Source organism: Phyllobates terribilis, unplaced genomic scaffold, assembly GCF_046119375.1.
Source record: "Phyllobates terribilis strain yellow unplaced genomic scaffold, ASM4611937v1 Scaffold_9__5_contigs__length_417890890, whole genome shotgun sequence".
In the NCBI taxonomy this organism is placed as follows: domain Eukaryota; kingdom Metazoa; phylum Chordata; class Amphibia; order Anura; family Dendrobatidae; genus Phyllobates; species Phyllobates terribilis.
In genome coordinates, this window is record NW_027362769.1 from 387994822 (window position 1) to 388011227 (window position 16406).

The window sequence follows — 16406 nt, forward strand, 5'->3', positions numbered from 1 at the left end:
TATAGGGTTTAACGTGCAAGTAAATAGCACTTAAATCACGTCTGGCCAGCTTACTGGAGCAGCGGCTACAGGGTAAAATAGAAGTTATATTCTCCCTGCAGCCACTGGATTCCAGTCATTAGGATGGTGCAGGAAGCTGTAACAGTCACCACTCAGTATGTAGTGACTATGCTGAAAGTATGCCCTGAATTTTGACAGCCTCAAAGTGCTCATAGTATAGTGAGCAGAGATTGTAATATGATCCTATACTACTCCAATGGCTGCAAGGAGAATAAAACTTAATTTTCTCCCTGCAGCTGTGGCTCAAGTATGCCGGATGTTAATGCTATTTCCCTGCAGAGTAATGGTATATCTTTAGGTAAATAGCATTTTTGGTGGTGACAGGTTCTTTTTAAGACCTTCCAGGGTCGGTAATGGTTATCAAGTAAACTAGGTCAGTTTGGAAGGCATCATAGGGACACAGATCAGAGTCAGTTAATACCTATGACTGTCAACTCCCAGCAAACTGCTGTGAGTTTACATAGTGTGCCGCCCTTACGAAAGCTCACAGCAGGGAGCTCATAATCTGCAGTTTAACAAAATAATCCATAAATTGGAAGTTTAAATGTAGATAAAATAGCCACGCATGCTTCCTCAGCTAATTTTGTAACTCCTATAGAATTTAATAAATTGAATAGAGAGAGAATGGCCACCTCTTCATTCCTGGTGGTCTTGTTCTTGAGAGAGATACATGTATGATATATTCCATATGTATGCCACAAAAGTTAAAAATGGGAATATCCCATTAATTGCTACATTTGCATAAATACTGAGCAAAATTGAGCAATGGTGTCTGTCCACTCTAAGAAGTATATCCTCTAAGGTGCACGAAGATCGCTGTGCTTTACCTGCCTTTTCTGTGGCCTCAACTTGCAAGAGCACATGTGACAGAGGTGACAGAGTCTGGAGACACCATGGAGAGCGATCTGCTGCCTGCAACATCCTTCAGCATGACCGGTTTGGCAGTGGGTCAGTAATGGTGTGGGGTGGCATTTCTTTGGAGGGCCGCACAGACCTCCATGTGCTCGCCAGAGGTAGCCTGACTGCCATTAGGTACCGAGATGAGATCCTCAGACCCCCTGTGAGACCATATACTGGTGCGGTTGGCCCTGGGTTCCACCTAATGCAGGACAATGCCAGACCTCATGTGGCTGGAGTGTGTCAGCAGTTCCTGCAAGATGAAGGCATTGAAGCTATGGACTGGCCCGCCCGTTCCCCAGACCTGAATCCGATTGAGCACATCTGGGACATCATGTCTCGCTCCATCCACCAACGTCACGTTGCACCTCAGACTGTCCAGGAGTTGGCGGATGCTTTAGTCCAGGTCTGGGAGGAGATACCACAGGAGACCATCCGCAACCTCATCAGGAGCATGCCCAGGCGTTGTAGGGAGGTCATACAGGCACATGGAGGCCACACACAATACTCAGCCTCATCAGGAGCATGCCCAGGCGTTGTAGGGAGGTCATACAGGCACGTGGAGGCCACACACAATACTCAGCCTCATCAGGAGCATGCCTAGGCATTGTAGGGAGGTCATACAGGCACGTGGAGGCCACACACAATACTAAGCCTCATCAGGAGCATGCCCAGGCGTTGTAGGGAGGTCATACAGGCGCGTGGAGGCCACACACAATACTGAGCCTCATCAGGAGCATGCCCAGGCGTTGTAGGGAGGTCATACAGGCACGTGGAGGCCACACACAATACTCAGCCTCATCAGGAGCATGCCCAGGCATTGTAGGGAGGTCATACAGGCACGTGGAGGCCACACACAATACTCAGCCTCATCAGGAGCATGCCCAGTCGTTGTAGGGAGGTCATACAGGCACGTGGAGGCCACACACAATACTGAGCCTCATTTTGACTTGTTTTAAGGACATTACATCAAAGTTGGATCAGCCTGTAGTGTGTTTTTCCACTTTAATTTTGAGGGTGACTCCAAATCCAGGCCTCCATTGGTTAATAAATGTGATTTCCATTGATGATTTTTGTGTGATTTTGTTGTCAGCACATTCACCTTTCTACAGAACAAAGTATTCAATGAGAATATTTCATTCATTCAGATCTAGGATGGATTATTTGAGTGTTCCTTTTATTTTTTTGAGCAGTGTATATAACTGCAATAGCAACTAAATCTGAAATAGAACTCAATAGTCAATACCAACAATCAGAAAAGACACATTAAAAAATCACACTAAATTTTTTAATATCTACATGTTTTATATCATCTACAGCTTTTATTAATATGACCTCCAGACATTCTCTTTCCCTAAATCGTTCTCCAGGTAAAGGAAAAGGCGATCTCTCATTACCACCACTTATAATGAGGTAATAAATTGCAATGCTGCAGAGCTTTTAATTGCCTGGAAAATACATGTATAACACTCTGAGGACTTCTTGTTATGTATATTGAACAAGTTTTGAGCTCTGTAATGTGAACACAGCCTTATTAACAGCCAAGTGACCTCAACCTATCTGGTTCGGTGTTAACAGATGGTAAGCGGTAGTAACCACACACTACAATTTCAGATATTTTAGCCTACTTAAATTATATAATCGGTCCAAAAATTATCCCTTTTTGGGAGCAGATGCCTGCCTTGCTGTTATAAAGGAAGAAGCTGTGGCTTTTTCACACACAGAATGCAAAAATTACCCCTGCTTAAGTGGTATTAAGAGATATTTTGCTTGCTAAACAATGTAGCTACAGCTTTTTCAAAAGTCATCCAAAAATATAGATTCTCAAAATGATTAAGCAATAACAAAGACTTTTTATCAAGTCATCCAAAAATGATCCCTATTTTTCAGGAGCAAGAATAGACTAACTGTTTTCAAAGTGAAGAAGGAATGACTTGTCACCAAGCCTTTCCAAAAAATTAGCCCTATTTTGGAAGCGATTTAATGTTTTTAACCCTTAAGAGAGTACATTTGCCTACTAGAAAGCATTGTGGGCACATCGGAAATATGTGGCTGGCATGGCTCAGCAGTGGCAGCAGCAGGAGTTGTATGGTAGAGAATTAAGACGGGGCAGGCAAGCAAGTGTGGCAATTTAGTGCCAGCCAAAGCAGTCCCAACAGCAGCAGTACTACAATAAAGAAGATATGATGGATAAAGAGTAGATGCCCAGCCAAGCATGGGCCATTGGCTCTGGCAGCAGGTCAAAGGTGTAGAAGACAGACAATGGATAGTCAGGAAGGCAGGCAGATGGTTTGTAAGTTTCCAAAAACCGGTCAGGATAACAAAACAAAACAGTTTTTTCTGGCACAAAGTGAAAATTAAAGTAAATAGTCCATACAGTTGTGCGGGTTAGCATGCTCGAGTTAGTGTCTAGCTCTTTAGTCCTCAGCAAAGATAGACAACACTGGAGGTCTGCACACCTCCACTCACAGACCCTGATTAGGACAATTGTTCTCCTTTTTATCTGTTGTACCATGGTCCAGAGTTTGGATATGTGAGCAGCCAGTCCCATCTCTCTGACTGCTTGTAAGCCTGGCCCTTGATACGCCCTATTAACTCTCTCAGCACTATACTTGCTGGAGCCTTCTTTTCTGGGCTTACATCACTGAGGTTACCAACCTCGATGATACATATCTCCCCTTGAGGACCTGTCCGGTGGCCATTTTACAATACATACAGTACAGACCAAAAGTTTGGACGCACCTTCTCATTTAAAGATTTTTCTGTATTTTCATTACTTTGAAAATTGTACATTCCCACTGAAGGCATCAAAACTATGAATTAACACATGTGTAATTATATACTTAACAAAAAAGTGTGAAACAACTGAAAATATGTCTTATATTCTAGGTTCTTCAAAGTAGCCACCTTTTGCTTTGATGACTGCTTTGCACGCTCTTGGCATTCTCTTGATGAGCTTCAAGAGGTAGTCACCGGAAATGGTTTTCACTTCACAGGTGTGCCCTGTCAGGTTTAATAAGTGGGATTTCTTGCCTTATAAATGGGGTTTGGACCATCAGTTGTGTTGTGCAGAAATCTGGTGGATACACAGCTGATAGTTCTACTGAATAGACTGTTAGAATTTGTATTATGGCAAGAAAAAAGCAGCTAAGTAAAGAAAAACGAGTGGCCATCATTACTTTAAGAAATGAAGGTCGGCCAGTCCGAAAAATTGGCCAAACTTTGAAAGTGTCCCCAAGTGCAGTTGCAAAAACCATCAAGCGCTACAAAGAAACAGGCTCACATGAGGACCGCCCCAGGAAAGGAAGACCAAGAGTCACCTCTGCTTCTGAGGATAAGTTTATCCTAGTCACCAGCCTCAGAAATCACAGGTTAACAGCAGCTCAGATTAGAGACCAGGTCAATGCCACACAGAGTTCTAGCAGCAGACACATCTCTTCAACAACTGTTAAGAGGAGACTTTGTGCAGCAGGCCTTCATGGTAAAATAGCTGCTAGGAAACCACTGCTAAGGACAGGCAACAAGCAGAAGAGACTTGTTTGGGCTAAAGAACACAAGGAATGGACATTAGACCAGTGGAAACCTGTGCTTTGGTCTGATGAGTCCAAATTTGAGATCTTTGGTTCCAACCACCGTGTCTTTGTGCCACGCAGAAAAGGTGAACAGATGGACTCTATATGCCTGGTTCCCACCGTGAAGCATGGAGGAGGAGGTGTGATGGTGTGGGGGGGGCTTTTCTGGTGACACTGTTGGGGATTTATTTAAAATTAAAGGCATACTGAACCAGCATGGTTACCACAGCATCTTGCAGCGGCATGCTATTCCATCTGGTTTGCGTTTAGGTGGACCATCATTTATTTTTCAACAGGACAATGACCCCAAACATACTTCCAGGCAATGTAAGGGCTATTTGACCAAGAAGGAGAGTGATGGGGGGCTACGCCAGATGAGCTGGCCTCCACAGTCACCAGACCTGAACCCAATCGAGATGGTTTGGGGTGAGCTGGACCGCAGAGTGAAGGCAAAAGGGCCAACAAGTACTAAGCATCTCTGGGAACTCCTTCAAGATTGTTGGAAGACCATTTCCGGTGACTACCTCTTGAAGCTCATCAAGAGAATGCCAAGAGTGTGCAAAGCAGTCATCAAAGCAAAAGGTGGCTACTGTGAAGAACCTAGAATATAAGACATATTTTCAGTTGTTTCACACTTTTTTGTTAAGTATATAATTCCACATGTGTTAATTCATAGTTTTGATGCCTTCAGTGTGAATGTACAATTTTCATAGTCATGAAAATACAGAAAAATCTTTAAATGAGAAGGTGTGTCCAAACTTTTGGTCTGTACTGTATATATACAGTAGATGTATACACCCAATACTGAGCACTACGTATGGTGAAATAGAGATGGAGAGCAATTCTAAAATCTTTCCTCCAGATTAAGTATAGATTGAAAAAGATAGATATTGTATTTCTTCAACTGCAGCAACAATATAACTGTAGCAAACATTAGTATAAATAAATAAAATACATTAATGGACATACCTCCAATGTCCAACCAGACCTCTTTCTTCTTCCCCTCTGAGCCGTAGATCACTGAGCACTTGTATCTTCCACCATCAGGTATTTGAATACTAGAAATAGTCAAATTGGCAATCCCGGTTGCTAATACTTCTGTGTTCAGGGAATTTCTAGAAGAATTTGTCCTCACATTTGTATCGTAGCTCAGGATTTCCTTATCTAGGAAGTGCCAGAATATTGTGAGATCATTGAGATCTACAGGAGGTTTGTTCACTGTGAACCAGCAAGGAACCTGAGCATTAGATCCCAGCCTGGCGTCATGTACAGATGGTCCAGTCAGCTCTAGTGTTGACACTGTGGACAATAGCAGCCTATAAGTCTCCTTACACTGGCATGTCAGGCATGTCACTCTCCACAAGGAGAAACAATACCCCTTAGATTACAAATAAAACATGTACCCATTATAGTTTATGGGCATGCTCACATTCCTATTTTTTTGGGTATCCATTGACCGCAAAGGAAAAAGAAAGCAGAGACTTTTTTTTAAATCAAATTGATTGACCAAAATCGCCCATTCCAGTATGTGGGTCCTTGAAAAGCACAACACACGGATACCATTCACGTGCTATCCGTTTTTCTACTTTTTAATAGGTAGGTGAGAACATATTCATTTTTTTTCACACGTTAAAAACAGTTGCCATGCTGATGAGAATAATGAACCCATTGACCAAAAATAGAAGAAAATTGGATCCAGCACACTAATAACAGGCGGTTATTTTTTACTTGTTCGTGCAAAAAAGAATGTCTGAATGAAGCGCTATAGTGAAAAACTAGGTAAAAGTAAAAAAATATCTATGCTTGGAATTGCTGAATTTATAACGACCAGTTTAACACAGTGAATATTTTATTTATATCACACAGTAACCAACCTAAAAAAGAACCACACTAAATAAATAAATTAAAGCTTATCTATGACTTTTATGTACCCTAAAATAATCATTTAAAATAAAACCTTTTTTTGTTCCAAAAATTACTAAACAAGACTGTAGATTGTCTTTTAGGACTTAGATATGGAGCGCATGAGGCTGGGTTCACAAGTTAAGAATTTAGTGGATATTTTAAGCTGCATCTAAATTTCACTCATATTGTCAACAATTTTTCACACATTTTTATGTGCATTTTTGTTGCAGAAACGCAACAACAAAAAAAGCAAGAGAACAGTGCTGAGCCAAGCGGTTTATCCTGCAGATTTATGGTCCCCTCTCAGACAAATGGGTAAAATCCACAACAAAAAAAGTTGATTTTCTCCAGCAAATCTGCTGATTTAAAAAAACTTAACAAAAGTCGATTTACAATTGGATTCCACAAAAGGAAAAGAAAAAAAAACCTCAGCATGAGGTACTGTAAAATTCTGATACAGGAAAAATATATATCTTTGTACTGCGTTAGCCAGTTGATAGAAAAATATTAAAATTTGAGAGTCCTCAGTGGTTGATACCTTTTAATGGCTAACTGAAAAGATAGTAACAAATTGCAAGCTTTCGAGGCTAATCAGGTCTTCTATGCCTGATGAAGAGACCTGAGTAGTCTCGAAAGCTTGCAATTCGTTATTATCTTTTCAGTTAGCCATTAAAAAGTATCAACCACTGAGGACTCTCAAATTTTAATATTTTTGTAAAATTCAGAGGATTTACACGTAGAAAATCCACGTTTGTGTCCCGGCTCAGAATCTGCCATAAACCAGAGTATGAAGGTGATTTCCGGCAAATTCTTTTACTTATGGAGAGCACACGGCAGAGACACCATTCACACCCTACGATATCCATTACACTTTAAGTAAATGTCATAACAAAATACTTTTTCCGCTGCTCCCCCTTCTAAACATTTATCAAATTGGACCCTCGGACTAATGATTAATAACTACATCACCAGTTTTGCCCGTTCTCCATGACACCAGCGTATTCTCTTACTCGGTGGACGACCCCTGTAATATCGCACTGACCTGAGGGACCCAGAGCCAAGAAGAATGTAGCGCCCCGAGGGTTCGGTCGCTACAGGGGTATTGCACCTCAGACCAGAGGTGTGATATTCCACTCCCAGGTAAGGATGGAGTATGGACCAGGGCTCAGTTAGCTGCATGCAGCACACACACCCCATTTCCCAGGGACAGCTCAACGGTGCTCCCACTAGACAGAAGTGCAGGCACGACCGACCATGTCCCTGCTGGCGTGGGGAGGGAGGGGTGGAACACCCAGTGCTGTAGGGGCAGATAGGGGGCGGTTTCTGAGCGTAGGTAGGAGCCCATTGGTTGCTGGTCACCTGGGCTCATGGCTAGAAGGAGGTATAAAAGGTGGGCACCATCTTAGATCTAGGTTCAGTCTGTGAGGAGAGGAGAGCTGACAGGGAGCAGCAGCTCAGGCTGAGTGCTGCTCCAGAGGCAGGCCTAGGGAAGAGGCCGGGGCCTGAGAGGAGAAGGAGAAGTGGGCCTAGAGAAGAGGCCGAGGAGGAGGTGAAGGGGAGCTGAGATTCTAGCTCATCTCAGCTCCAAGAGAAAGGAACAGGAGCAGAAAGGAACTGCAAAGAAGGAGAGACAGAGAAACAGAAGGGCTCAGGAACAAGAAGGTGGAAGGGACCCTAAGAACCCACGAGAATCCAGGGTGCAGGGTCAGGCAGATTAAGGGTACCGGATCCCAAGTTGGTGGAGGAGAAACAACCCTCAGCCAAAGACCGGTCGTCGTGATCATATATTGGTGCGACACCTCATCAAACCTGCTAGGAAGGCACCATATAGGACAGCGGAGGACGGGGCCCACATTTAACCGCACAGGTCCGCGGCAGCTGGACAAAAGTGGGTCACTGGTGAGGCAGGCCAGAGAAAGGATAAAAGGGGGTCCTGTGCCATGCTCCTGAACTGCCTGGGAGTTGACCGAGCCCCGCACCTGGTGGACGCAGCACGGCTCGGGCAGTCATTGCCAGCTGAAGTGACTTGGAAACTAACTGTGAGTAAAGACCCTGGACTGTAACTTGTTGTCTGTGTGCTCCTTCGCGCCTCCAGCACTATCGGTACCGGGACTCTCGCTACCATCACTCCCACCATCCGCTACACTGCCCTGGGGCCGCACTCTTCCCGTGGGGAGTCACACCATCTCAGCTGCACACGTCATCAGCCCCAGCGGACTGCCTTGCAGCGGCGGTTCCTAATAACCGCAATCCACGGGTGGCGTAGTCGGACATTATCTAAAGCACGTAGCAGACTACCATTGGCCTGACCACCCTGAGCCACGGAACCGGGTTGCCACTACTACTCCCATCGTTCCCCCTATTGCCCGGATCCGAGTGCCCCACGGCCCAGGGGGCGAGTCAGCTTTGGCGCAGTCGGCAGGATCGTGACCAACCTGCCACAAACGGGTATTGCGTGCCTGAAGAGAATTACACATGTACCTTAAAAAGAAGTTTCCCGCCGTCCGGAGTCGTTTCCCGCCATCCGGAGCCGATTCCCGCCATCAGACGCCATCTTGGACCGTTTCCCGCCATCTTCATCCGTCTTTCCCGCCCTGGCAGAGCGGACGCCATTATGGGCGCACCAAAAGACAGCAGGAAGCCACCTCCCATCGTGGGCCAGGTCCCAGAATGGCGCCAAAGAAGGAGCCCGCCACCACCAGTTATGAATGCAGCAGTGGAGATGTCCATCAACGTGGGGGGGCTGCCCCTGAGAGTGATTGTCAGCAGAATGCCCCGGGACCACCCCCTCTGGGGGCGGAAAGAGAAGAAAACTGTGGGGCAGGGCGCGGTCTGGATCAGTCTGGCCAGGCCGCACCCGAAGATAGAGACAGGAACCAGCTCCAGCGCCCTGGCGCGTGGCCTGCTGCAGGCCGAATCCCCATGCAGCTTCACGGAGCTGCTAGCACACCTCCCCAAGGAAGACCCCGAGTATGTGCGGGCTGCGCTGGAGGAGCTGGACCGGAGGATGGTCCGGGCGCAGCGGGACGTGATTGCCGGGTGGAAAGAAGAAGTGGCCCGGCGGGCTGTGATCCTGCAGCCGAAGGCGCCAGCCACAAGCAGCGCACCAGCCAGTGAGGGCCGAGCGGAGGCCGAGGACGACGCCGCGGAGGAGGCCGCGACAGCAGAGGCAGGTAACGGAGACGCCCCTGCACCGAATCCTAGGGCCGCCGACCTGCCCCTGCACCCCGTCGCGGAGCCCCACGCACCGGGACCCACTGTTGACACCGTGCCCTCACCGCCATCAACCAGCCCCCAGGCCGTCGACGCTGCCAGCGAGCCCCGCCCCACGCCGTGCCCTCTGACCCCGGGCGTGCTCAGCCAACCACCACCGCAGGCCCGGTCGCAAGGCCTAGCGCCCCCGTACGCCGCCTGTCGACGGGAGTACTGCCGCCAACAGCTGGAGGTGTTCGAAAGGGAGCAGCGGGAGCGGCGCATGAAACAGGAGAAGCTGCAGGCCCAAAGTGCGGAGCAGAAGATGAAAGCCCGACGAGATCCCCGAGCTGCCCGCGGTCCCCGAGTCACCGGGACTGTCGTGAAATTTCACATGGAACATGGCTGCGGTTTCATCCGAGACCCCGAGACCATCAGCGACGTGTTTGTGACAAGGAGAGATGTGGAGAGTCACCTACCGGAAGGCCATCGTGGGCGGGATCTCTTCCCAGGCGATGTGGTGTCTTACACCCGACACCAAGGCGTGAAGGGATGGTACGCCCTACACGTCCGCCGAGTAGTAGAGGAGGAGGAACAACACTACTCGGACGCCGAGTACCAGGAGGGCCCGGACGGGCCTGAAGAGCCATATGAGGAGGAAGAAGGAGCGTCGCAAAGACACCGTTACCAGTGAACGGTCAAGTGGCATTGTAAGTAGTTACCCGTAAGGGTGCAAAGGAACTGTGTGGGACTGTTCCCGTCTTGAAAGTGTGGTCCCCGTTGGGACAAGTATCGAACTGTTACCTGTGTGCCCCTATCCCCTAAGTAATCTGGCTGAGGACTGAGAGCAGCCGTCCCTCTTCCCCTAACAGGCTGAGGACTGTGAGCAGCCATTCCCCTATCCCCACCGGCCGAGGACTGGGAACGGCCAATCCCTTGTAAATAGTTGCGCTTCTTAAAGCGCCCCCTACTGGTTTTATAAAAAGATTGCAACGTCAACCTCTAGTCTACAAATTTGCTGGACTGTTGCACTTAGAAGAAGAAAGAACACCTGGTCGCAAGTTGCACCGCGACCATGAACCAAGAATACAAGAATGTGCTTTAATTAAAAATGTTTTAGATTTTATATGCTGCTAAATAGTAATGTGAAAGTTTTCTTTAATGTTTTATACAAAAGAGTTCCAGAAGTATTAGTACGTGTTTTATAATAGTGTGACAAGAAAAGAAAAGTGTGTCCCATAAAGGGAGTTGAACAATGTCGTCCGTTTCTAAATGTGAAAAGTTTAAAAAAAAAAAAAAAAGTTTGCATGTCCTGTAATTAACTGTTTTTGCTCTTTTCCAGCCCGAGGACGTGCTGTGCTTTACCAGGGGGGAATGTAGCGCCCCGAGGGTTCGGTCGCTACAGGGGTATTGCACCTCAGACCAGAGGTGTGATATTCCACTCCCAGGTAAGGATGGAGTATGGACCAGGGCTCAGTTAGCTGCATGCAGCACACACACCCCATTTCCCAGGGACAGCTCAACGGTGCTCCCACTAGACAGAAGTGCAGGCACGACCGACCATGTCCCTGCTGGAGTGGGGAGGGAGGGGTGGAACACCCAGTGCTGTAGGGGCAGATAGGGGGCGGTTTCTGAGCGTAGGTAGGAGCCCATTGGTTGCTGGTCACCTGGGCTCATGGCTAGAAGGAGGTATAAAAGGTGGGCACCATCTTAGATCTAGGTTCAGTCTGTGAGGAGAGGAGAGCTGACAGGGAGCAGCAGCTCAGGCTGAGTGCTGCTCCAGAGGCAGGCCTAGGGAAGAGGCCGGGGCCTGAGAGGAGAAGGAGAAGTGGGCCTAGAGAAGAGGCCGAGGAGGAGGTGAAGGGGAGCTGAGATTCTAGCTCATCTCAGCTCCAAGAGAAAGGAACAGGAGCAGAAAGGAACTGCAAAGAAGGAGAGACAGAGAAACAGAAGGGCTCAGGAACAAGAAGGTGGAAGGGACCCTAAGAACCCACGAGAATCCAGGGTGCAGGGTCAGGCAGATTAAGGGTACCGGATCCCAAGTTGGTGGAGGAGAAACAACCCTCAGCCAAAGACCGGTCGTCGTGATCATACAGTACAGACCAAAAGTTTGGACACACCTTCTCATTTAAAGATTTTTCTGTATTTTCATAACTATGAAAATTGTACATTCACACTGAAGGCATCAAAACTATGAATTAACACATGTGGAATTATATACTTAACAAAAAAGTGTGAAACAACTGAAAATATGTCTTATATTCTAGGTTCTTCAAAGTAGCCACCTTTTGCTTTGATGACTGCTTTGCACACTCTTGGCATTCTCTTGATGAGCTTCAAGAGGTAGTCACCGGAAATGGTCTTCCAACAATCTTGAAGGAGTTCCCAGAGATGCTTAGCACTTGTTGGCCCTTTTATCTTCACTCTGCGGTCCAGCTCACCCCAAACCATCTCGATTGGGTTCAGGTCTGGTGACTGTGGAGGCCAGGTCATCTGGCGTAGCACCCCATCACTCTCCTTCTTGGTCAAAGAGCCCTTACACAGTCTGGAGGTGTGTTTGGGGTCATTGTCCTGTTGAAAAATAAATGATGGTCCAACTAAACGCAAACCGGATGGAACCTAATGCCAGATGTTGTGGTAGCCATGCTGGTTCAGCATGCCTTCAATTTTGAATAAATCCCCAACAGTGTCACCAGCAAAGCACCCCCACACCATCACACCTCCTCCTCCATGCTTCACGGTGGGAACCAGGCATGTAGAGTCCATCCGTTTACCTTTTCTGCGTCGCACAAAGACACGGTGGTTGGAACCAAAGATCTCAAATTTGGACTCATCAGACCAAAGCACAAATTTCCACTGATCTAATGTCCATTCCTTGTGTTCTTTAGCCCAAACAAGTCTCTTCTGCTTGTTGCCTGTCCTTAGCAGTGGTTTCCTAGCAGCTATTTTACCATGAAGGCCTGCTGAACAAAGTCTCCTCTTAACAGTTGTTGTAGAGATGTGTCTGCTGCTAGAACTGTGTGTGGCATTGACCTGGTCTCTAATCTGAGCTGCTGTTAACCTGCGATTTCTGAGGCTGATGATTCGGATAAACTTATCCTCAGAAGCAGAGGTGACTCTTGGTCTTCCTTTCCTGGGGCGGTCCTCATGTTTTTGCAACTGCACTTGGGGACACTTTCAAAGTTTTCCCAATTTTTCGAACTGACTGAGCTTCATTTCTTAAAGTAATGATGGCCACTCGTTTTTCTTTACTTAGCTGCTTTTTTCTTGCCATAGTACAAATTCTAACAGTCTATTCAGTAGAACTATCAGCTGTGTATCCACCAGACTTCTGCACAACACAACTGATGGTCCCAACCGCATTTATAAGGCAAGAAATCCCACTTATTTAACCTGATAGGGCACACCTGTGAAGTGAAAACCATTTCCGGTGACTACCTCTTGAAGCTCTTCAAGAGAATGCCAAGAGTGTGCAAAGCAGTCATCAAAGCAAAAGGTGGCTACTTTGAAGAACCTAGAATATAAGACATATTTTCAGTTGTTTCACACTTTTTTGTTAAGTATATAATTCCACATGTGTTAATTCATAGTTTTGATGCCTTGAGTGTGAATGTACAATTTTCATAGTCATGAAAATACAGAAAAATCTTTAAATGAGAAGGTGTGTCCAAACTTTTGGTCTGTACTGTAAATTGGTGCGACACCACATCAAACCTGCTAGGAAGGCACCATATAGGACAGCGGAGGACGGGGCCCACGTTTAACCGCACAGGTCCGCGGCAGCAGGACAAAAGTGGGTCACTGGTGAGGCAGGCCAGAGAAAGGATAAAAGGGGGTCCTGTGCCATGCTCCTGAACTGCCTGGGAGTTGACCGAGCCCCGCACCTGGTGGACGCAGCACGGCTCGGGCAGTCATTGCCAGCTGAAGTGACTTGGAAACTAACTGTGAGTAAAGACCCTGGACTGTAACTTGTTGTCTGTGTGCTCCTTCGCGCCTCCAGCACTATCGGTACCGGGACTCTCGCTACCATCACTCCCACCATCCGCTACACTGCCCTGGGGCCGCACTCTTCCCGTGGGGAGTCACACCATCTCAGCTGCACACGTCATCAGCCCCAGCGGACTGCCTTGCAGCGGCGGTTCCTAATAACCGCAATCCACGGGTGGCGTAGTCGGACATTATCTAAAGCACGTAGCAGACTACCATTGGCCTGACCACCCTGAGCCACGGAACCGGGTTGCCACTACTACTCCCATCGTTCCCCCTATTGCCCAGATCCGAGTGCCCCACGGCCCAGGGGGCGAGTCAAGAGGAACATCCTGATGACGTCCATTAGAGTCTGATATTTTTGCATTATCTTCACTCCAAAATTAGCAGAATAGTGCAGAGAACACGAACGTTTCCTAGAATGCCAGTATCAGACACTCCTCTCTGGGGAATTTTATTTCTGAGTCCAAAGGGCAAAATCATTTCTTCATAGGTTGCAGATCTTTTCCTGTTCTGCAGGATTGCCGATCTTTCTGTTTACAAAAAACGTGAGGAGGAGGATATAAAGGATACGGCAAGAGAGTTAACTGTTTCAGATACAGCAAATTCATTATTGCTGTTAAAGGACGGGGTTTCCCTCCACAAATATCAGTAATTAATGGGGGAACTCTCCCACACCTCTATTGAGGTCCGATATTAACTATTAACATCAAACTTGACTATTAATAATTAATATCCACTAACGTTATCTGTGCCTTATACTATATACCAACTGAGACAAAATTGTCTACTAATAAAAGGTATTTATTACACAAAAGTCTACAGTTAATATACTACTATTTATCACACTAACACAGTACACAATAATAATAACAATATACAATTCCCAATTACCTATTTTCCACCCACGTTTCTTAATCACTCATGCAATATCGGCCCACCCAACTATACTAACTTTCCCTATATAGTACAGGGTATGTAGGGCTAGTAAGTAAAGAAGTTACAAGCAAAGAAAGATACTCAGCCATGTGTTGTTATGTCCATCTCTTCAAGAGTCAAAAAGGGGCTAGCACATGAGTGCTCTGGGGTTTTAAGTCCAGCACAGGAAATTATGTATTATTCCCCGCCCACTGGCTAAGGTCTTTGTTCATGTCCAACCATACTCGCAAAACCTGTTTTAGTACATAGCTGGACATTCTGTTGATCCTCCCCCCAACAGCAACAAACAGACTGAAACACATAAGGAGATGGGGGCCAATATATACATGTATATGACGCGCACCCTGGGCTGTGGGGTACTCGGCAGCCGGGCCTATGGATGCTGGTGGGGGATATGTCACAGTGGCTGGCCCGGTCCGTGACCCAGGGCGGTCAGTCAAAAAAGGGGATTTGTTAAATGTTTGTTAAAATAAATAAACAGTTCGTGACGCCACCTGTGATACCTGGTAATGATTACCAGCGCTGCTTCACACCTCCGGGGGTGTTGGGATGGCAGCTGAGGTGTTTCTGCTCCCCACAGGTGGAGCAGGCCCCCGGGGCAGGAATGGTGTGAAGGGATGCAGGAGAGAGGGGTCCCAGCCGGGTCAGAGGAAGAACAGACACGCACACGGGAGTTCACTTCAGTACCTTTACTGATGATGGTAGTCAGGTACGGTCCGGGGTACTTGTAGGTGGTGCGCAATTCTGGACTTGCTCCCCAGTGAGCGGGTGTAAGGCCTCCTTATCTGAACCTTCCTGTCTCTCTCCCTGGAGCTTCTGACCTGCCTGGAACAGGGTCTAGCTTCCTTGATGCTTCTCTCACCCGTTTTGCTTGGCGGCGAGGGCTTTCCACTGATTACCACTATTCCTGGACGCTGGAGCCTTCGTGGTACCTAGTCCTCTGAATGTGCTGTATTCACGGGTGGACCGAGGGATATAAAATCCTCCTCGGTATGCCGGATTCCCTACTGGTCATAAAGATCCCAATAGGCACGGGCCCGGTGCCTGGGTTGCGGCAGGGACGAACCTTCTATGGTCCCTCTGTCCCAGATGGCTCTACTCCTCTCTTCATCCTTCTGGCCCACTCTAGGCCCTCACTGGCCAGGCTAGCCCGCAGCCTGGGGCCTAGCCTGGCCTTCAGCCACACAGTCTGCAGCCTGCTCTCTCTCTCTGGGTCTCTGCACAACTGAACTCAATTCACTGCACTGAGAGCTCCATGGCTAAAACTCCACCCCCCAGTATCTGCATACTTGTCAGGGCTCCATCTAGTCGACTTGGGTGGAGATGTCTGCATATAGTGAGGCCACTGGGGAGAATCCATCTGTGCAACACCTGGGAGTTCTGTGACAGCCTGCAGCTGCAGGGCGTCACATATACTTATCTGCAAGCATGGCTAGCATGCAGATACATATATACATGTACAACCTAGGACACTTCCCTTTACAATCCCCCTGTTGTCGAGAACACGACAATGAAATTTGCGGGAAGTGTTGTACTAAGATTTATTTGCCTACTCAAGCCCCATTTATAAGTTGTGACAGTTCAGGATGGAATGAAGTATAATACTGCACTTAGGTACCTAGACATCACCCATTACGGCCATCAGCTCTTCCCTGCCTTTCACCGTAATACAACATATCCCTCCACAGAATACACTCTGCTTCTTTCTTGGATCTTTAATCAAAGTCTTTTTGTTGTTAGGCTGAGTTCACACGATGCGTTTTTCATGCGTTTCCGCGGCGTTTTTGCAGTTGCGTAAACGCCACAGAAATGCATGAAAAACGCATGGTAGAAGGGCAGCAATGTTCCCCAATT

At 47.2% G+C, this 16406-nt stretch overlaps 1 protein-coding gene across 3 annotated transcripts in view; it reads right to left on the reverse strand.

Annotated features, from left to right (window-relative positions):
* Positions 1-15818, reverse strand: part of LOC141162493 (uncharacterized) — a 33984-nt gene extending 18166 nt beyond the window's left edge. Inside the window, exons 1-2 of one of the 3 annotated variants that reach the window (XM_073648661.1) lie at positions 14639-15818; positions 5499-5828 (exon numbers count right to left, since the gene is read on the reverse strand). In XM_073648661.1, the coding sequence (XP_073504762.1) occupies positions 5499-5828; positions 14639-14657 (349 nt within the window). In that variant the 5' untranslated portion in view covers positions 14658-15818. Of the gene's footprint in view, positions 1-5498; positions 5829-14633 lie in introns of all 3 variants that reach the window. The other 2 variants (XM_073648662.1, XM_073648663.1) reach the window with 2 other exon arrangements.
* Between the last annotated feature and the right edge of the window lie 588 nt (positions 15819-16406).